Below are 23,390 nucleotides of genomic sequence, written 5' to 3' on the forward strand. Positions count from 1 at the left end.
AACAGTCAAGAGGTCAGGGCAGGTGGTAGGCAATCACAGGTAATATCCAGGTAAACAAAGCAGTAACAGTAGGCAGGCAGCAAAGGGTCAAAACAGGGTAAACTGTCTAGGATCATACACAGGTTAGGCAGTAAATACAGATAACACTCAGAAATGTCAGGCAGGACAGAACAGAACAAGACTTCACAATGACAGAGAGTGAGAGTGAGTCTTAAATAGCTGAGTAGATAGGCAACAGGTGAGGAGGTATTCAGTGCCTGGTACGGGGATTATGGGAAATGTAGTCTCAATACTCAGGTGATGGAGCCCTCTGGTGGTGAGCGGGAGGAACTACAGAGGCGGGATTCGTGACAGTAAGCTTGATATTTGCTTTTTTAAAAGAAATGGACGAAAGAGTCTAAATACATTTTTGTGTTAATCAACATTATGACATAATGCTGCCGATTAAGCTTAACTTGAATTAAACCCTGAATATTCCTTTAAATCAGGAGATCACATTGAATGACAGGAGCAGTAAATGAACAGATACATATCCTCTATTTACTGTAAAGGGTAGTTCAGCCAAAGATAAAATTATGTCATTATTTACCCACCCTCATGTCGTTCCAAGCCCATATGACTTTCTTTCTTCAGTGCAACACAAAGGGAGATGTTAGGCAGAATGTTAGTTTCAGTCACCGTTTACATTCATTGTAAGGAAAAACATGCAGTGAAAGTGAATGGTGACTGAGACTAACATATGCATAACATCTACCTTTGTGTTCCACAGAAGAAATAAAGTCTTATGGGTTTGGACCAACATGAGGGTGAGTAAATGCTGACATAATTTTCATTTTTGGGTGAACTATCCCTTTAAGCTCCAGTTGCCTGCTGCATTGGATCACTGAGGGTGTGTTTATGTGTTGATTGTGCATATTTATGCGTGGTTGTCCACTTGTGTGTGTGATTGTGTGTTGCACTCACATTCTGTTTGCCTACTATGTTATGGAAGGGAAGTTCAGGGCTCCATGTTCCCTCTGTGAAGGAAGTGTTGGAGGTTCTGTGATCTGACTGGTTGGTGGAATCTTTCATGATGTCCTCAGGCAAGGTGAGCAGGCTCTCCTCTGGCTGTTTGATCAGAAAGGTCTCAATGTTGTGTCTGCGCAGGAAGTCGTTACGGTCCTTCCCATGACCCTCTTCCACCTCATAGTCGCCATTCAGACAGTCTAGCGCTGCTTTGGAGATGTGGATCCTCCTGAAAGAGTCGAAATAAACCACAGAGTCATCTCACACATTCAAAACATGGCACCTATATGACACTTTCAGATTCAGAATTAAAAACTTTATTAACTTCCACCACACACACAACATTCCTGCTAAGAAAACAGCAGCATGAAAACTTAACTGGTAAAACTCATCGACCTAAGAAATCTTGCTGTTTGAGCAAGTTAAGAAGTCTGAGCACAACAGCCTCTTGTGGTGAGGACCAGTCTCCGGAACATAACATAAAATCTCTTCCACACTTGCACACTGAGGGTTAAAGGCAGAGGTGTAAAGTAACGAATTACAAATACTCATGTTACTGTAATTAAGTAGTTTTTCCCAGGAATTATACTTTTTTAAGTAGTTTAAAAATGGTATACTTTTACTTGAGTATATTTTAAGTGCTGTAACTGTACTTTTAATGCGCTATTTTCCCACCGTCTGTGTTTGCTACTTCCCTGTCCTGATTTTATTTTTATCTATCAACATGATTGGCTAGGGAGAGTCTTGTGACTCCCATCAAATCAAATCAAACATAAAAAACTTGAACTGCAGCTGCAGATCCAGTGCCAACTGTTATGGCAACATGTTGATTATTGATGTGGAGGATGTCTCAAACACAGTTCAACACCTGAACATCACCGCCACACCTGAAAGGGCTTTTCGCAGTGAAAAAGCCAGCTGCATGATTGTGTCATGTGAGTTTAACTTGCTCAAGCCAGATATCAGCATTAATCCTGCCTCTAATTTGAAGAAACATATCGAGGTAAATTCCATATTTCTGCTTACTAGATTCTGTGTCTATAACGTAGCCTGTAATTTAACTATCTATCACTGAGATTATTGGGTTGATGTGAGAGATTAATGCAATGTTATCAATAGGGCTGCGCGATAAAAGAGTCTCAATGTTTATCTGAAAAAAAAATATTGATGATAAACTTCTGAGTAATTTTCTATATTTAGCCTATGTTATACATCTAGACCATGGGTGTTCATTACATCAATCGCAATAGCAAGACAACCAATGGTTGGTTGATCTAGATAAAATATAAAAGACTGACTTTTTATTTCCTGGCATCTGTAGCTGCATGATGTTTGATTGACAGGCGGCTAATTTTTGTGCGCTTTACATGCGCATGCTCCAATAGCACTAATGCGGGTACGTGCCTAAATGGTCAAATACACTTTATAATTCCACCAGTGCCCATCTTGATGAGGCATTAATGTAAATGCAGTCAGTTTGGCCTAAAGTGAACATAAAAAGTGGGACAAAAAGTGTATTTGTATCAAAATGTCAGACTTAAAGTGAACACGTTACCGTGTCGAAAAATGCTATTAATCAAACAACAATAACAAGGAAACGAGAAAGCCACTCACTAATTTTGGCTGAATAACTTGAGTAGCTTTAAAAGTATTAATGTATTAGAATAAAACAGTAACAGTAAATAATATTTTTTTATAATATTATTAGTTTTTTTTTTATAATACAAACCCCTGATTTAGAGAGTGTGTTAATTTGTATAATAAATTACCAGGAAAGAAGAGATGATGAATTATTTATAATAATGCTTAGCCTTTATCAAGTTTTTTCTAATGCCTGATAGAAAAGTATCAATCTTTGTAGAGCACTTCAGGCAGAACATTCCACCAGTCACAAACTTCAAAAATTGTGCATCATGCATTAGAATGAGAACACAACTATTTCTTGGCTTAAAAGATACAAGAACTAAATCAATGTCGAACATTGTATCTCAAAAGGAGTACAATGTGGCCCCCCATGTGCTACTTAAAGAAATAGTTCACTCAAAAATGAAAATACTCTTATAATTTACTCCCAGATGTGTAAGACTTGCCATCCCAGATATGTATGACTTTCTTTCTTCAGAACACAAATTAAGATTTTTAGAAGAATATTTCAGCTCTGTAGGTCCATACAATACAAGTGAATGGGTGCCAAATTTTGACACTCCAAAAAGCACATAAAGGCAGCACAAAAGTAATCCATATGACTCCAGTGGTTAAATCCAGTACTTCAGAAGTGATATGACAGGTGTGGGTGAGAAACAGATCAACATTTAAGTCAATTTTTGCTAGAAATTTTTCTCCTTGCCCAGTAGATGGCGATATGCATGAAGAATGTGAATCACCAAAAACAAAAGAAGAAGAAAGTGAAAGTTGAAGTGGAGATTGACTGAGCAGGGAGGAGAAGTTATAGTAAAAATTGACTTAAATATTTATCTGTTTCTCATATCTCTTCTGAAGACATGGATTTAACCACTGGAGTCACATGGATTAGGCTACTTTTATGCTGACTTATGTGATTTTTGGAGCTTCAAAATTTTGGCACCCATTCACTTGCATTGTATGGACCAAAAGAGCTGAGATATTCTTCTAAAAATCTTAATTTGTGTTCTGCTGAAGAAAGAAACTCATACACATCCGGGATGGTATAAGTGTGACTAAATAATGAGAGAATTTTCATTTTTGGGTGAATTATACCTTTAAAGCCCGATGTGGCCCCGTACCAAACAACTTGTCCCACCCCTGCTCTACCTCCTCTATTGTGCGGGACATGACGCGCCAAGTGACCCTGCTTTTTTAGTGTTTTTTTTTTTGTTTTGTTTTTTTTGCATTCCTTGCATTGTTCTGAAAATGTTTTATGTGCAACAATAACTCTCTCTGTTGGCATTAAGGGAAATTTATACCCTACACATAAACTGATTTTAATGTAATTGTTTCATACATTATGATATAAAATGGGGATCATTGTATTGAAAATAGCTTTTTCATCTTTTCATTCCTGTAATCATGTCGCCCTTTTATTTTTATTTTTTAATCAGATTCATGTAGTGTTTACAGTATCATCATATTTTAAAAGTTGTCAATCACAAACACCTATAAAATACCTATATTTTTTATTCTTTCTGGAAAACAGCCATAAAAGGGAATGTATATTACGGTATGTGTGCTACATTTTTAAATTGCAGCATACAGTTTTTATTATAAAGGGGCATAGCTTTTGCAACTCAGTACTCAATACTCACTACTCATGAGTACTTTTAAATGAGCTACTCTTTTACTCTTACTTGAGTAGTTTTTAGGACAGGTACATTTACTCTACTCAAATTACATTTTTTAAGAAGTAACAGTACTTTTACTTGAGTATTTTTTTTCAGTACTCTTTCCACCCCTGGTTAAAGGGATAGTTCACCCAAAAATCTAAATTCTCATAATTTACTCACACTTATGCAATTCCAGATGTGTATGACTTTATTTCATCTGCTGAACACAAATCAAGATTTTTAGAAGAATTTCTCAGCTCTTTTGGTCCATACAATGCAAGTGAAAGGGTGCCAAAATTTTGAAGCTCCAAAAATCACATAAGTCAGCATAAAAGTAATCCATAAGACTCCAGTGGTTAAATCAATATCTTCAGAAGCAATATGATAGGTGTGGGTGAGAAACAGATCACTTTCACATTCTTCTTCTTGTGTTTTTGGTGATTCACATTCTTCATGCATACCACCCCCTACTGGGCAGGGAGAAGAATTTCTAGCAAAAAAGGACTTAAATATTGATCTGTTTTTCACCCACACCTATCATATCACTTCTGAAAATATGGATTAAAACATTGGAGTCTTATGGATTACTTTTATGATGTTTTTATGTGGTTTTTGGAGCGTCAAAATGTTGGCACCCATTCACTTGCATTGTATGGACCTACAGGGCTGAATATATCTTCTAAAAATCATAGTTTGTGTTCTGCAGATGAAAGAAAGTCATACACATCTGGAACTGCATGAGGGTGAGTAAATGATGAGAGAATTTTCATTTTTGGGCGAACTATCCCTTTAAGCACTACAGTAATCGTGGCTGAGTGTGTCTGAGGGCAAACTGATAATCCCACTGTATTTTCCTCACTTTCATCTAATCATGTGTGTGTGTATGTGTGTGTGTGTGTGTGTGTGTGTGTGTGTGTATCTTACCCGGGTATTCCCCCTGACTCCAGTTTGTTGGCTATGTCAACATCCCAGGACCAGACATCAAACTGCCATTTCCGAAGGCCGAGAACTCCACATAGAACCGAGCCAGAGTGGATTCCAATACGCATGTCTATGTCATGCTTTGTACTTGAGCGCACATACCTAAACACGCACATAAAGAAAATCTGGATGAAGACAGACAAATGGACGATGGACGGACGGACGGACGGACGGACAGATAGATAGATAGATAGATAGATAGATAGAAGTGTAAGGCAGAAGTAAGTGTCTGTTTATAAAAAGCGTAATGGAGGTCACACTGTCGGTGCTGTGTGTGTGTGTTGAGTGGTAATGTGAGTGCTGTGATATCTGACAGTTAGTGCAGCGCTCACACAGACACACCTGCTCAACAAGAGCCTCTCATCTGCTATCTAGCCTCTATTAAGGGTCAACAGGACTGGTCTAATGGCCTCTCTCTCTTTCTCTCTCTCTCTCTCTCTCAAATTCAAATTCAGTTTCAGATTAGCTTTATTGGCATGACTGCATACAATGTACAATGTTGCCAAAGCATTCTGTAATACTAATAATAAAAATAAATAAATAAATAATAAAAACATGTATTACATACATAAAACAACATACAGTTAAGTGCACAAATTGTAATGAGAAGTAACTACAGAGAACAATGAGTAACAGTAATGTAAAGTTTGTGTTTCTAATGGTCTCATATTTACTGCACTCAGTGAGGAAGTGTAGTTCATCCTCTGTGACTCTCTCTCTCTCTCTCTCTCTCTCTCTCTCTCTCTCTCTCTCTCTCTCTCTCTATTTCTCTCTCTCTCAATTTTCCCATTTACATTTTAATTTGTAGTACTTTATTGTGTTTATATACAATATTGCAAAAGCATTAATACACAAAACGACAAGAAAATGAATAATAAAAGAACAGTATCAAATAACAATAAAAATATAAGATAAGGTGCCAAGTAATTAATAAAATAAAATAATAAAAATATACAGTATATTATGCAATATAAAATAAATATTACACAGGACATAATGAAATAAATACTTTGTCCCTTGATTAGGTTGATCAAGGCAGTTATTGGTTTCTGAGGGTGTGTAGCACAAAAATTAATTTTGCTGCAACAGATGAGTAATTTTCTTCCCCCAGTAACACCTGCGTTTGATCTGTTTCTGCTTAACTGAAAAACTGTGGCTTTTTCTATGGACAGTGATCACTCACTGAGCCTGTATTTGGTGAGGATCTGTCTCTGTTTTGTATCTAACTGTGCAGAGATATTCTGCCAAAATATACTTTCTGTTTAGGGCCTGATAACATGCCAATTTATTTTGGTTTTTACTTTCATTTCCCCAATGGTCCAAATATTAATTTTTGCTTACTTTCATGATTTGGTTTATTCTAATTTGGTTTTGTTCAGCAGTACTGGTCTCTCTCTCACTCACACGTTTACATTGCTAAGCACATACCATATACTTCAACTGTTTAAAATCTATACATGTGCTCCTGAGACAAGACCCTAATATCACACGTGTCTCCTCTGGAGTTTCAGAAGAGACCTAAACATTATGTCACAAACTGTGCTCAGATTTATCAGGATACCAAAGTCTGCAATTAAAAGTCAGAGATTTAAAAATGAACTCAAACATTTCTCATCCAATACCTCCAAGACCACATTACCTACACTATGATACCCCCATTCATTTACAAAAATAGTCTCATTTGTGTCTATTTGAGCAATAAAAACTCAAAGCAATACAGTGAAAAACTAAAATTGTGTCACATAACATACTTACTGAAATGCTGAATAATTATTTTAGTATTAACTGAGAGGTGTAATCATGAAAGGAAGGTTTACCTGATGGTTTTGATCATGCTGAGGCCCATCTCAACACAGCAGTGGGCGTGATCTGGTCTGGGCTCGGGGAGGCCAGAAACACAATAATAGCAATCCCCCAATATCTTGATCCTCAGACAATGATGCTCCTGAGAGGAGAGGAGAGGAGAGGAGAGGAGGGGAGAGAGTTCTGTTAATTCTATTTAGGTGAAATTGTCATTGAAAAATAAGGTTGTCTGAGATTATAAAATTTTAAAAAAGTTTAACACATTTATCAAGTTTGTAGAAATGTAATACTTGTGTACATTTTGATTTCATCCAAAAAACAATCTTCCAAAAATTGATTTAATGACTAAACAAAACCACTAAAAATGTCAAGAGGCATAACTATCAAGCAAAAGGAATTAAAATACTTTCCTTGCACTTTGAATACATGTGTACACAACTTAATCATTAATTTCCAAAAAGTTTAACATTTTAGTGGTAAAAATATCATGAATTTTGAGTCACAAATTTCAAGAAGTTAGAATTAAGAGTTTCTAACAAAATGTGCCTTTTCATAAAAATGTCAACCAATATTGTTTTCCTTTTTCTTTTTTTTACTTCACACACAGTGATGAAGGTCTAAAGAGGTTCTCTTTGTTTTATGTTTTTCTTGTCACATGACAACAAAATGGCTACCTGAATGTTGGTTACACCACCAACAGCAAGAAATAATAATAAAAGATTATTCAGCACTTCTCATGCCAACATTAAATTTTTAAAGAATTTTAGCTGGATGGTTACACTTTTTCTTTTTCTTTTTTTTTAACCCCCAGAATAAATATATAAAAAATGTTTAACATAGTAGAGGTATATTTAAGTAATTGTTTTGTGTGAATTGCATTTTTATGTATTTTTGAATAACTTAATAGATCCAGACCAAAAAAACAAAAAAACAAAAAATTGAGTGTCAAGACATTCATCCAAAAGTAAACATTTATTTACTTTTGTCAAGCATATGTGAACATGTACTATCAGGAAAAGACTTTGATTAAAGTTCATCCATTGTAAATGTACATTGCAGGTTAAAATATTGTATAGCATGTCACTAGTAACACCGAGGTCATGGGTTCGATTTCCCATGGAACACACATTCTAATATATATATATATATATATATATATATATTGAATGCATTGTCACTCTGAATTAAAGCACCTGCCAAATGCATAAATGTAAATGAATGCATGTGAGAGTGTTTATAATGGCAGCCTAATCAACCTGTGATTTCTACTGCAGTCATTATCTGTGTTCGTTACCTCTAAGCCAGTCAGTCTTTTGTGTAGAGCTCAGAGAGGTTGGAAATTATAAGTTCGGCACTCACTCATTCTGTCTCTCTGAGATCCATTACTCATGTCTACGGCAGTATTAACGTCTTTTCACAGCTCAGTAAACAGCTGTATGGAAACAAAGAGTCTTTCCGCCCATAGCCATCATTTGTCAATTGCAAAAAAAAAAAAAAACAAAAAAAAAAAAAAAAAAAAAAAAAACAAAAAAAAACACCACCTACAGCTCGATTAACTTTGGACTGACTCAAGATAACATGTATGAAGCACTAATGCTAATCACTGCAGGCTAACTGAATGCCTTTTACAAAATAACACCAAACTGAGGGCCAATTTAATGGTTATAAACGTACAGATGAACATACAATTTTACAATATGTGCTCCATAATCTAAACATCAATACAACAGCATATTATAAATAGACAACAACCCACAGTTATTCAATGAATTTTTTCTAGTGTCATGGAATATGCTTGCAGCTCGATTGAACCTTACAAAAAAGTACCATGACAATACCATGGTACAGATATGGAATCAGATCATACTTTGATATATACCATAGTACTGCATAAATACTGATGTCCTAGTCCAAGGTTCCTGTAGTTCAACAGGTAGAGCATGGCACTGGCAATGGCCAGATCATGGGTTTGATTCCTAGGAAACATATAGTACTGATAAATATATACTTTAAATGTACTGTATGTTACTTTGGGTAAATGTGTCTGCCAAATGCATATGTAAATATTACATGGTACTTTAATGAGTACCATGGTATTAACGCGGGACATGTCCAAAAAAACATGGTAACACCATTTGGTACTCTTTTGTCTGTGGAGGAGGAAAATGTTCCTTATATACACTATATTGCCAAAAGTATTCGCTCATCTGCCTTTAGACGCATATGAACTTAAGTGACATCCCATTCTTAATCCATAGGGTTTAATATGACGTCGGCCCACCCTCTACAGCTTCAACTCTTCTGGGAAGGCTTTCCACAAGGTTTAGGAGTGTGTTTATGGGAATTTTTGACCATTCTTCCAGAAGCGCATTTGTGAGGTCAGACACTGATTTTGGACGAGAAGGCCTGGCTCGCAGTCTTCGCTCTAATTCATCCCAAAGGTGCTCTATCGGGTTGAGGTCAGGACTCTGTGCAGGCCAGTCAAGTTTTTCCACACCAAACTCGCTCATCCATGTCTTTATGGACCTTACTTTGTGCACTGGTGCGCAGTCATGTTGGAACAGGAAGGGGCCATCCCCAAACTGTTCCCACAAAGTTGGGAGCATGGAATTGTCCAAAATCTCTTGGTATGCTGAAGCATTCAGAGTTCCTTTCACTGGAACTAAGGGGCCAAGCCCAGCTCCTGAAAAACAACCCCACACCATAATCCCCCTCCACCAAACTTCACAGTTGGCACAATGCAGTCAGACAAGTACCGTTCTCCTGGCAACCGCCAAACCCAGACTCGTCCATCAGATTGCCAGATGGAGAAGCGTGATTCGTCACTCCAGAGAACATGTCTCAACTGCTCTAGAGTCCAGTGGCGGCGTGCTTTACACCACTGCATCCGACGCTTTGCATTGCACTTGGTGATGTATGGCTTGGATGCAGCTGCTCGGCCATGGAAACCCATTCCATGAAGCTCTCTACGCACTGTTCTTGAGCTAATCTGAAGGCCACATGAACTTTGAATGTCTGTAGCGACTGACTCTGCAGAAAGTTGGCGACCTCTGCGCACTATGCGCCTCAGCATCCGCTGACCCCACTCTGTCATTTTACATGGCCTACCACTTCGTGGCTGAGTTGCTGTCATTCCCAATCACTTCCACTTTGTTATAATACCACTGACAGTTGACTGTGGAATATTTATTAGCGAGGAAATTTCACGACTGGACTTGTTGCACAGGTGGCATCCTATCACAGTACCACGCTGGAATTCACCGAGCTCCTGAGAGCGGCCCATTCTTTCACAAATGTTTGTAGAAGCAGTCTGCATGCCTAGGTGCTTCATTTTATACACCTGTGGCCATGGAAGTGATTGGAACACCTGAATTCAATTATTTGGATGGGTGAGCGAATACTTTTGGCAATATAGTGTATATATATATATATATATATATATATATATACTGTATATTCGTCACAGTATGTACATTTCCCATTAGACAGCATGTGTGCGCAGGAGAGAAACAGAACCAGAGAAAAGACAGACAGAAAGATAGTGAGACAAGATGTGAAAAATAATTCTAGTGTAAAACAGGAGTTTAAAGATTTGTCAGGATGTGGCAGGAGGATGCAAGTGATCAAAATAGGGTGACCAGATTCCTGCTTGTGGAAAACAGGACAGCCCCCTCCCAGCAAAAATGAAATCGATGTATCCTTACCTAGGCTCAGATCAATGCGAAGTAGAGGGTACATCCGCATCTGTAACTGTTGTCACCTTGTACTTTTCGCTGGCAGCAATTTTTCTCAGTGTGCACTAGTTCAAGAGTTTATTGTTAAATGGAGAGCAGTCCAGTCCAAAATTAAGACGAAAAGCATTGCCTTCATGACTGTTACACTGAGTCGAGGTTTATCCGGTGTCCATGCTGGGTTCATTAATAAGAACACATGCTACACAGATGCAGATGTCCCAGGCAGGCATAAAACAAACTCCACGACCTTGGCTAAGACTCCGAAGTTGATAGTCTTGCTCTCCAGCTCACGAAAAACATCTGTCCATCTCTCAGACACGGCCATCTTGTTCATGTTCTACTCAGTGATGCGACTAGTGACAATGTTTTTCACGCAAGCCCAGTCATCAAAAAGCATGGTTTCGTCAATCAAAGTGAGAGTGGGGATTGTGGAGTAGAAGTGTTCGAGGCTGCTCTGAATGTCTTTCTACTCTGGAGGTCTCTCAGTAGGGCCCACTCAAGTTTTTCTGTGTTCTCCAATGAGTGGCTCCAATTTTGGAGGTAATCCACCGATGCTGAATAAAAGTTTCTCACTGCACAAAAGAAATCATCCACTCGCATGTCACCAGCTTCAACCAGGGCATCCAACTGCTTTTTAATGTCAAAGGGTATGAATGATTCCTCCAGCCTGGCCTGCAAGACTTTTCTCAGGTCATGAATGTGCAAAGCCACTTCTGTGGCTGATATGTGGTCTTGCTCCACTATCTCCAGTGCACTTTTAAAAGTGGCTGTTTGCTTGAGTGCGAAGCCAATCCAAAGGCTAATGCAAGGCTTGCTGAAAATGTCTCTTAGAAACTTTGGCCATTTTTCTTGAAAAAGAAAGTATGCACGCAGACCATTGAAAACGTGTAGTATTCTTTCACGAGCTGGACCAAGAGAGAGGAAACGTGTGTTGCCATACTGCAGTTATTTCTGATAGTCCATCTGCACAAAAGTGAGTATGTTGCACATGACAAATTCAGATTTGGTGCGGGCAGAAGAAAATTTCGGATCATACAGTTTCTTGATCAATTTCACTGTGCAGTGACCCGACCGAAAACTATGGCCATGCACAACAGAATGATAAGCAAAAAGTCCTTCACTTGTGTGCACCTTGTCAGATTCTGAACTTTGCTTCACAAACAAATCGCTAACACTTGGTGTGGCACACTTGCTTTTAGCAGCATCCACATGTTTTTTTGAATGAACATGCTGCGCGATGTAGGTCGGCCTCCATGGGCGATGGAAAAACGAGCTCCACAAATCTCACACCTCACTTTACTAGGCTCTGTCTTTGACTCCTTTTTTAGAAATTAAAACTCTTTTAGAAGATCCTCATTAAATGTACATGCACGCTTCCTTGAAATTTTTCCAGCCGCAATTTCATCTGTGTGCTCTTTCAAACTGACTCTTCAATCAGTTCACTAACTGAACGTCTATTGATAGGGGATTGTTATTGGATAGTTTAATCCAATCATGTACTTTAAATAACATGGCATGATTTTATTGGTTTTATAGCCATATCCTTGGCTACCTTTGATTAGAATACTCACGTGACTGTGAAAGCCGCATAGGTGATAGAAAAAAAAATTTAGGAGAGGTGAAATAAGGGACAAAACACACATTTTTTCAGAATAAGTCGGGACACTAGAAAAAGTGCTTAAATACTGGACTGTCCTGGGAAAAATGGGATGTCTGGCCACCCTAGATCAAAACCATTTAAAAGTGACAGCTCAACTGCACAGTTAGCTGTTACAGCACTAACAGCACACATGTGACATCTCTGAGTAAACATTGCCATAGGGAGAGAAAATGAATACTGCTCATCATGTTAAATACTGCTGCAGAACTGTATACAGCACAGAGGGTGAGCTGCACAAGGCCTGCTCAAATCAGTGTGACTGCAAACTCACACAAGAACACATGGATATTCAAATTTGACATACTGATACAACCTTCTGTATGCACACATATGCCACATTAGAATATCAGCATTATGCATCAGTGAGCCACTTTTTGGTTGGTTAAACCCCAATGATTATTGTACTGACTCATGAATAAGATTACTGGAGAAGCACAGCTAAACCACAGAGACACGCTGCATGAGGAGAAGAGTTTAATATGTTTCATAATGCATTTATTGCCTCCCACCAACTGAAGAGCAGAAAAAAGCCATACATCTTTTAAATAATACAGACAGGGTTGATCTGCCATGTGTGTGTTTGTGTGTGTGTGCATGTACTTTGCTATAGTTTGCAGACAAAATTGACCCAAAAAATTAGCCAAATCTGACAAGAACCTCCATTTTGGAGACATCCGGAGACTTCATCAATTGGAAAATCCTGTAGATTCATAAATACAAGATATAATGTTCTTGAATTCTGCTCTTGAATTTGATTTCACAAATGCAAAGTTTTCCTTCAGGGTTAGGTGTAGGGTTTGGGTTAGTCTACAGTAATTATAATTATCTTTATCTAAAAGCAGTTGAAGTCTATAGCATATCTACACTTTGCTAAGTAAACATGTGTGTGTTTATTTAAGTAATGATACTCTGTCTTTCAAGGGCAGCCATCAAGATCTACACTAGCTGTTGACAGTTGAAAACTTGTGCAAACACACACATACAGTACACACAAATACACGGGTACTTGCGTCACAACCATTAACGGTGCCGACACAACATTCTATTTTATTTACATGGCTCTTTCATCAGCCATTTAGCACATCAGTGCACTGCAGGACATGAATGAGGGAAGCCCGCACACATATTTCAATCTCTATCTGGCCACAACTGATCTGGTCCTCTGGTGCCACTAAACATTCCAAGCCAAGAGACACTGGTACTGACTTTGGCACACAGAGATCACACTGCTCTTTGAGAATAAGGCTTTTTTCACACATCCAACATCTGCTATAAATGCAACAACAGGCTTGCAATGGGCTTTCAAACAGACAGCGTGTTTGCTGTATACAGAAAATAAAGTGATTCTGGGTTACCACACTATTTTCTTTGATAACGACCAGAAATTATAAAATGGTTATCAGGAGTGGGCCCGTGAAAACTATTAGAAACTTGAAAACTATTGTTAGGTTGTCTCTCACCAAAACCTAACATATGCCTGCTGAACTTTTGGAATATGATGCACGAGTCGCATGGACAGTTTTTATGATACATTTGGGTCTTTTTTAAGCTTTAAAGTGAATTGCTATAAATTGAAATTGGACTGAAAAGACGTACCAGTATATCCATTAAAACATCTATTTTTGTGTTCCGCATTAAAAAGAAAATTATACAGGTGAGGAACGATATTAGGGTGAGTAAATTAAGACAGAATTTTCATTTTTGCGTGAACTATTCATTTAAAAGTTTGTTTAATCATGGGCTAGAGGCATAGAAATTTACTACTTTAGAGAATACTGACATAGTGAAGATTTAATGACAGAAATGGCAAATTATCCAATATCTTGATTCATTTCTCTGACTCATTTTATGTCATGATTCATTAAAGGAATTTGCCGGGTTCAAAACAAGTTGAGCTCAATCGACAGCATTTGTGGCATAATGTTAATTACCATAAAAAATTGTTTTGACTCATCCCTCCTTTTCTTTAAAAAAAGCAAAAATCTTGGTTCCAACGAGGCACTTACAATGGAAGTGAACGGGCCAATTTTTGAACATTAAAATACTCACTTTTCAAAAGTATAGCCACATGATTTTAGTGTGATAAAATCACTTACAAACCTTTTCTGTGTAAAGTTATAGCCAATTTTACAACTTCATTACCATGACGATGTAATGTCAACAAACCCCAAAACCCTAAAATTACTGTAAAAATGACAATTTAAACAACTTTACAGCTCAAATAATGCAAAAGTTTTAACAGAAGATTTAATTCAAGTGCTTTTATAAAATTATAAGCTTCACATTTCCGTTTTTAAATCCTCCAAAAAATTGGCCACATTCACTTTCATTAATCCCATTCACTTCCATTGTAAGTGCCTCACTGTAACCTCGATTTTTGCTTCTTCCTTTTTTAAGAGGAGGAATGAGTCAAAATAAAATTTTGTGGTAATCAACATTATGTCACAAATGCTGTCAGTTGAGCTTAACTTGTATCGAACCCGGAACAATCCTTTAAACGTACTCTTGTCACCCTGCTATTCTAAGTAGGGCTGGGCACTTCTAGTAATTTTGTAGTTGAGAACATAAAAAAAAAAAAAAAAAAAGAGTAATCGATTGCTTGACATTTAGAATTTAAGTTCAAACCTTGAACCTGTTTTTCTTGAGCACTATTCATAGACCACATCTAGATAAAAAAAACAACAAAACAAAAAAAACATACATTTGCACTGACACATAAAACATTGCAAGTCTTCTGAAGCGATACAATCATTTTAAATTATGACAGAATTTTTCTTCTTGGGTGAACTATTTCTTTAACAGTGTCATGCATCCACAGCGCCAACCAATACAGTGAGTTGTAATGGAAAGATTTAGGTGAGAGAAGCAGCTCCATTTTTGCCCATGGCAGGCAAAGGCAGAAAATCAAATTGCAATATTCAAGTGAGGTTTTTTTGTCGAATATTTAAAGCTGAACCAGTACTCGATTAATCGATTACTTGTGCACATCCCTAATTCTAAGGACTGTTGCATGAGGTATTATGCTTTTAAACTATGCTGTGATTAAGTGTTTGTGTGTGTGTCCATGTGTGTGAGTTATAGGTCACTCACGTGTGCCAGTCGGTCAAAGCGTGCAAAGAGTTCGTTGAGCATTCGAACAAGTTCCTGAGCGGAGAGGGTGGTGGAAAGATTGGTGAAGCCCTTCACATCAGCAAATAGAATACTGTATAAAACACACAGACACAGCTAGAATATACAGTAGTATACAGTAATAAATATAGAGTATATAGTAAGTCAGTTGTTCGAATAAAATTATTTATAGACAGAAAATATACTGCAACATACAGAATCATAAAAACTCTCTGAGTAATTTTTTTGCCACTAATGCCAAATGGAACTGCAAAAATAAGGGTTGTTTTCAAACTGCTTTTCCCAATGCTTCCCCCGTCTGCCATTGGTCAGTAAAAAATATATTCCCGCCCCAAACTTTGAGTCAATTTAGCTGCATAAGGGTGGTCGAGATAAACAAACAGAGCAATGTTTTGATAGCACCACACAGCAACAGTGTTAACACTTTTCGACGAAATCAAACCACAGATGGCTTACTTATACTGTAGTTTTCCCTGCAATTTGTTTTTAAGTACATGTATTCTAAGTGTGATTATTTATACATATGTATCATAACAACGGATAGTTTAAGTCTTGGAAAATCTTTAAAAATCTTGGCCGTCAACTGCCATTTTTCAGCCAGTGAGAGCTCATTGGAGACTGTCACGGTGACCAACTGTGTCGCAAATGGGCTACATGCTTGAGTTATAATAGAGGTAACTCAGCCATAATGACGGGTGACTGAGACGTAATGGAGGATGACTGAGCTGCAGTAGTGGGTGACTGACTTGATTCTATTCAAATCATTTCTATTCAGTTCATCATGGCTGGTGACTGTATTGTAAAGGAGGAAGTTACCTAACGTTCTCATAGCGATGAATGTAGATACGATGAAACTGGTGTTGTAGGGTCTCGTCTTCTACATTGGTCATGTCGTTTATCATCTCCAGCACTACAAAGCGTGGCAGCACCGACAACACCAGGCGCTCCTAACACAGGTGCAGTATGGAAAAATTAGTTCATTAAACATGGGCTTAAAGCATTTGAATCAATGAATATGTAGACAAACCGTTTTCACTAAATTACAAAGGATACATTGAAATTTAATTATGAATGACAATAAAATTAATACAATTAGTTAACACTTACTAAGTTGTTGCCTTATTATTTAACTCCACACATAATATATGGCACAACTTCCTTTTTAGTCCATTTTAACCCAGTGTGAGTTTCCTTAAAGGTTCACTGGTCAATCAAATATCCTAGACATCTAGTGCACAGAGCCAAATATTTATGTAAACTGTGTAATCCACTATTTTAATCTAAATATGTTCTAATGGAATATCAATGCAATCTGAAATTCTAACAGATATAAATAAAATAAAAACTGAAAATGTATAATTTGTAATTCAGTACCATTTCAGAATAGGCTAAATTGGAATGCTTTCACAAAAAACAAAAAAAACAAAAAACAAAAAAAAACTGCAAGTGTATAAAAAGAATCATGTACGTAAGTATGTATGCTAATTTTACTTTGTGACACAGCATGGATAAAGAGCTTGTACTGCAAATATGAATTTAACAAACCAGACGATTGGTCTTGCCACTGGCTGAGCTGAATGCAAAAGAAAATGTGGATAGATGGACATACAAAAGAAGAGGAAATGGGTACACACGACACAAAACACACACACACACAAATACACACACACACACACACACACACACACACACACACACACACAAACACACACACACACACAGTGGTACCAGCATGGGCTACACTTGACTGACAAATAAAACCCACTTCAGCAAACACCCTAAGAGCCCTCAGAGAAAGAGACAGAGGGAGGAGGAGGAAGTATACAGAGAGAGAGCCTTGGAACATTTCTACACTAGTCTTCCTTCCCAATGAGATGCTGTTATCATCTTTAAATCAGTTACTTTCAACCACAGCTGCTCATTGCTGGGAAAGGGGTGTGATATAGTAACATGTGTGTGCGTGAGTGTGTGTGCACTTGCTTGTGCTTGCTTGTGCCCTGTGACACAGTTGTCTTTAGTTTTGTTTGTCCAGTGTTGTACAACCCTGTACCATGGTAGCCATAGTTTCTGCCAAAATACTATAGTTACTACTGTTACTCTAACTACTATAAAGCCATTAAAAATTAATATCTCAGTATTCACTATCTGTTTTTAAAGATAATGTAGCTAATGCAAAGTTGTATGAACAATAACAACATGTGAAATTAACACCGCCACTGGTGGGTAATTTATTTTTGATATTTTTAAAGAGCAATTCAGAAAACCTAACATAACAACTTTAGGCGAAGGCAAAAGCTGGTTCCAAAAAATAACAGTCAGTACGTTTACACAATACGTTTTTTTTTTATTTTTTACTACCCTTTTTCTCCCCAATTTGGAATGCCCAATTCCCAAAGTGCTCTAGGTCCTTGTGGTGGCGTAGTGACTCGCCTGAATCCGGGTGGTGGGGATGAATCTCAGTTACCTCCGCGTCTGAGACCGTCAATCCGCGCATCTTATCACGTGGCTTGTTGAGCGCGTTACCGTGGAGTCGTAGCGCGTGTGGAGGCTTCACGCTATTCTCTGCGGCATCCATGCACAACTCACCAAGTGCCCCACCGAGAGTGAAAACCACATTATAGCGACCACGAGGAGGTTACCCCATGTGACTCTACCCTCCCTAGCAACCGGGCCAATTTGGTTGCTTAGGAGACCTGGCTTGAGTCACTCAACACGCCCTGAATTTGAACTCGCTACTCTAGGGGTGCTAGTCAGCATTTTTACTTGCTGAGCTACCCAGGCCCCCCATTTACATGCACTTTTAAACGATTTCAGTCGGACTAAAACAATAATTCAATGTCATGTAAACGCTTTAGTCCGAGTGAAAACATCTGAAATAGGCGATCCGATTTTGCAAAGTCAGACTGACAGACCTAGATAATATCTTTGTATGCTCCGGAAGACAGAGGTGACGAGAGATGTGTATTACTGCCACTTCATCAAATGACATCCTTCCTTTAAATATTAAACTACACAGTGTCTCATGTCTACTTGAACAGACAGAAGAAGACTGTAGCTCGATTATAACTGCACATGTAAACATGTTAACTGTGAATAGAGAGTGGACTAAAGTGGACCAAAAAGAGATTCAATTCCACTTTAAAGGAAAGGAACAGTGTGAACGCAAAGTGAACCGGATTCTTTTTTGGTCCACTTAAAGAGGTCTTAGCATGTTTATTTAATTTCAAATACAGTATATAGTGAGTTTTTTATATGCACTATTTAAACTGCTAAAAACCAAATTGCTGTTAAAAAAAAGTGAATGAAATGGATGACAAAATTAGACTTTTTTTCACTTTATGAGGACCTTTTTTTCTAACCATTTAAAACATAAAGTTCTTTAATAGAAATTCTTATGATTGAGAATTTATTACCTCCTACACTTAGAATTAAATAAACATCAACTCATTTTATGCCATATTATGTATAACTAGGGTTATAATAGAATATTAATAACTATATCAGCAATTACAAATAAAAGACTTTGACCTTACACATTTTTAATTTCTGGGGTATTTTTGTCACTTTTGGTGGCGTTTTTGCCCCAAGCGCCCCTTAATTTCTGACCCTAACATGTACACACAGCACCATTACGCATTAGGTCTCTGACACTTTAAACTTTGTAAACACATATGCACTGACCTGTCGCTGGTTTTCAGTCTCCAGGCGGAGGCGTGCCTCGATGCACCTGCGTGTCTCCAGAAAGGCCTGTCGCTGGGCGCGGTCTGACAGGTAGCTGATAAACATCCCTGCAGTGTTTATACATAAGAACAGCAGCACCTGAGCTAACAGCTGAAGAAAGAGAAACAGAAAAACATAAAGATAGTGATACAGAAGGAAACACAGTTGCTACACAGTTCAGACAGTTAGTACAAAAATGCATCCATTTATCAGCTCACACTTGAATAAAAATATGTGGAATCTTACATCAGTAACTCAGACATATAAGCAAATACAATAGCATTTCCTAACCTGGTCCTGACCCCCATAAAGGGTTTGCTAGAAATCTCTATAGTGAGCCTAGGCTTCTCAATTTAAGAAATAAAAATAAAAATAATAATAATAATAATTAACATATCACGTTAACACATTTAATTGTAAACAAAATAAGAGGCTTTGTGGGTTTTGCAATTTGTGTGGATGAGACTTGTAAACAGATTAAAAAAGAGGTAGATTTCTGTGGTGTACATTTAAAATGCGAGTCTCATGTGGAAAAAGGTTGGGAAACACTAAAATACAGCATTAGCACTTAAGTGAAAAATACTAGCTGTAGTTTAAATGTAATAATATAGCCTGAGAGACATAAGCTACTGTAAATGTCATCTTTTCTCTTTCACACACAAACATTAATGCACTTTAACAAGCAATTAATAAATGTCAACCATAGACTGTGGCTAGACTGCAATATTCTACAGTTAAGAATCACATTATTATTTCAGGAACAATCATTTAAAATCTTTAGCTAAGAGATCCTTAAATACTTTGACTTTTATGTTTCCTTTTCAGGTCAAGTTATCTGAAGGTGTAGTGTGTAATTTTTTGTCCATGTTTAATTACTTTTTCGAATCCCAGCTTTCAGTAATATGCAAAGACTGATAAGTAAACCATTCTTGGTTTGATTCCCCTGAAAAGTATAAATACTTGCTCTGTGGTGCTATGGCTCAGCCAGTGGCATGTACTGGAGGCGGGACTATCTGTTTGCCAACCAATGGAAGACGGTGAGTTTACCTTTAATTACAGTTTCCCTTCTTTTCTAAAATCGTACTACAGTAAATTTATTAATATTAACTTCACACAAGGCTGACAAATCATTCTGAATCAGTAAATCTAACAAGTGTAAACTTATGTGAAGTTGTCAGACTTATGACTCGTTAACTAGGATGGTAAGAGCTTTCCAAAACTACAAGATTCAAACTGATGGCTTTTACATAATTTCGAGGAGTCAGGGTGCAAAGGTTTTTCTCAGTCTATAAGGAAACTAAGTCATATTAACAAGGTACCAGACTGCTGTAATGAGCGCTTCGACAGAAAAACCAGTCAGTGGATTTGTCTGTAATTTGCGTCAAATTGAATCTTTGCAGGATTTTAAGAGCTTTACTTGAGACACGTAAGCCCTGTTTGGATGGTACTAGTTGTCCCTGAGGACGTTGTGACTTAAAACCCGAATCAATCATGTCTGTGTTTTTCTCACACAACCTTGGTAAAAATTATGGAGAAAATTACCTACTGTTTTTTGGCTAACTCTAGGGAAATCCCAGACAACCCATGTAAATATATGTAACTCAAATGTTGTTTAGAAACTCTCGTGCAAGAAGTGCTTTAGAAGCAGGTAAATGGGACATGCTTCAGCACAACTGTGTGTTATCAATTTCAGACCTGTCTCAAAAAATACTGTATTCACTCTTTTGTATATCAGACAAATGGTCCCTACCTGCCTAACTGGGTCAGAATAAGCTGCAATATAGGCCAAACTTCATACCAGTGACCAAACTCTGCAAGACTAGACAAAATGCAACAGACATAGGGGCACCAAAAGAGGCAAACCATCCCTCTATTTGTCTATAAATGTCTTTCTTTCTGTGTCTGTGTCAGGTTTTGCTGTTTCCATTACTGTATGTTACCACAATAGTAGCTAGACCTGAAAAATGTAACTTTTTGTCTCAACAAGGAAAACAGCTTCATAAAGGGACTGTTTATGGTAAGCATTTGTGTTAGTTGAATTAAGAACAACAGTCAATGGGTGGTCCCAGAAAAACAAAAATGTTTGTATCTTTCTGTCTGTCCAGAGTAAAGGAGCCAATGAAGCCTACACACACACACACACACACACACACTACACACAATAAGGTGCATACATATATTTAGACATGGACACAAACACTTATAGTTTACTGCAACTGGAACATATTCTGTCATATATCTCAGGAGAATCAAACAGCTTGTGTATTCTCCAGAGAATATGATGTAACCACCTGCAATCATTAACACTAAAACAATCAACACTCATACATACGTGCACAAATTAACATGTTCAGACATGTAGCTGAACCTATTGCTAAAAAGAAAAAAAGAAAAAAAAACTGTGTGTGTGTATGCGTATATGCGTTCTTCACCTTGAAAACATGCCTCCTGAGAATCCACATTTTATGACTGATTAACAAGCCCCCCCACCATATACAGCTTCTTTTTTTCTACCACAGGGGCATTAAAGTGCAGCCATTTCAGACAGAGCAAAGTTAGGCTAATTATGACAGTTCATTCAACACCCACACCCACACACACACACACATATCGATCATAAACAATCACTAAAATATAAGATATTTATATAATACTTAACCTAAGCATACTTAAATATGGGATAATTGTTGTCATTTGTAATTGTAATTAAAAACACACACAATATACGTAACACCACAGTGTGCATGTACAGTTCATGCATAATATACAATAACACACACTCAGAGGTCAGTGATGTGGAGAGTTTTAATAGGAAAGCTCATTAATTCAGGCTTCCCCTTTCCAGTCACTGACCTTAAAATACATTATCTCACATCACATACATCCCTCTGCCCATATGAAGTCATGAACAGACTGATGAAGATGAGTCTTTATAAGTATGTTTTTTCTTAGAATATCCCTCTGAGCTATAGGACAAAATAATAGATGGTCAATTATTCTTTCTAGCTTTACACAAATAATTCACCCAAAGGTCCCTAGGCAGGGGTGCCATTAGGATTTTTGGGCATCCTGACAACTTTGCATTTTGGGCCCCCTATCTTATCGCAACCCTTACAGCATTTTTTTCCCCATTAAAAGTTATCAGTATTAATAAATGTGAACATAAGCTTGATTGCACATTCAATAAGAGACACTAAAAAACAAACTTGAGTTTGAAATGTTCATTAAAATAGCTTAATATATATATATCCTAGTACATTGTACTTATATGTATGTGTTTGTGTGGGTAGAGTTGTTAAGACACTTCACATTTTATCACCAAACATGGAAATTGCCCATATTTCATATTACATTCTCATCCAAATGTGTCTTCAGTCTTCAGCATTAAATAAAAGATATATAAACTATTTAAACATTTAAATGACTTAAATGATTTAAATTATCATTAGTTAATTTTCCTTGAAAAAAAAAAAAAAAAAGTAGTTTTATAAAGAATAAGCCTCTAGATTTCACCTCTTTACATAAGGGAGGTGAAGTTACATATGCATTCTAGGGTTAAGTCATCTCTTACTGTATCTAAAGGCAAGAAAACTGATATTTCTTTCCCCGTTAGAATAAAACAGATTTTATACAGTAAAAAAAAAATAAAAAAAAAATGATAGCTTGGCCCATAATTCAAAGAGGTCCAAGCTTTAAATCCCTTGATTTTACTTTTTTTATTTGTAAGAATTAACAAAGGTTTGACCATGGCTCATCCTTATTGAATAGGTCAATGTAACAGTAGCATAAACATTTAAAATCTTTATTAAAATTGCCTTTGTAGAAGTAGACTTCTCCTTCCCCTTTTATATTTTTAATGTGAAACTGTAACATTTATGTCAAATCACACCTGTTACTACAGTTGGTGTTGCTACAGTAATGGCACACATTACATTTTCTCATCTTGTCCTCATCAGCGCTGTTTAGAATGTCAGGGCTGTCTTGCCTTATGAGAAGTTTAACATTCTGCATAGTGCTTCAAAGTAGAAAATTATCAATTTTATTTAGGTTTTGGGGTCT

At 37.2% G+C, this 23,390-nt stretch overlaps 1 protein-coding gene across 2 annotated transcripts in view; it reads right to left on the bottom strand.

Annotated features, from left to right (window-relative positions):
- The window catches only part of LOC127440439 (adenylate cyclase type 8-like), a 94,556-nt gene that overhangs the window by 61,955 nt on the left and 9,211 nt on the right, over positions 1-23,390 (bottom strand). For both annotated transcript variants that reach the window (XM_051697003.1, XM_051697002.1), the window contains exons 2-7: positions 19,293-19,442; positions 16,428-16,558; positions 15,573-15,684; positions 7,103-7,230; positions 5,229-5,387; positions 964-1,234 (exon numbers count right to left, since the gene is read on the bottom strand). In XM_051697003.1, coding sequence (XP_051552963.1) covers positions 964-1,234; positions 5,229-5,387; positions 7,103-7,230; positions 15,573-15,684; positions 16,428-16,558; positions 19,293-19,442 — 951 coding nt within the window. The remainder of the gene's footprint in view (positions 1-963; positions 1,235-5,228; positions 5,388-7,102; positions 7,231-15,572; positions 15,685-16,427; positions 16,559-19,292; positions 19,443-23,390) is intronic.

Source organism: Myxocyprinus asiaticus, chromosome 5, assembly GCF_019703515.2.
Source record: "Myxocyprinus asiaticus isolate MX2 ecotype Aquarium Trade chromosome 5, UBuf_Myxa_2, whole genome shotgun sequence".
NCBI classification, from domain to species: Eukaryota; Metazoa; Chordata; class Actinopteri; order Cypriniformes; family Catostomidae; genus Myxocyprinus; species Myxocyprinus asiaticus.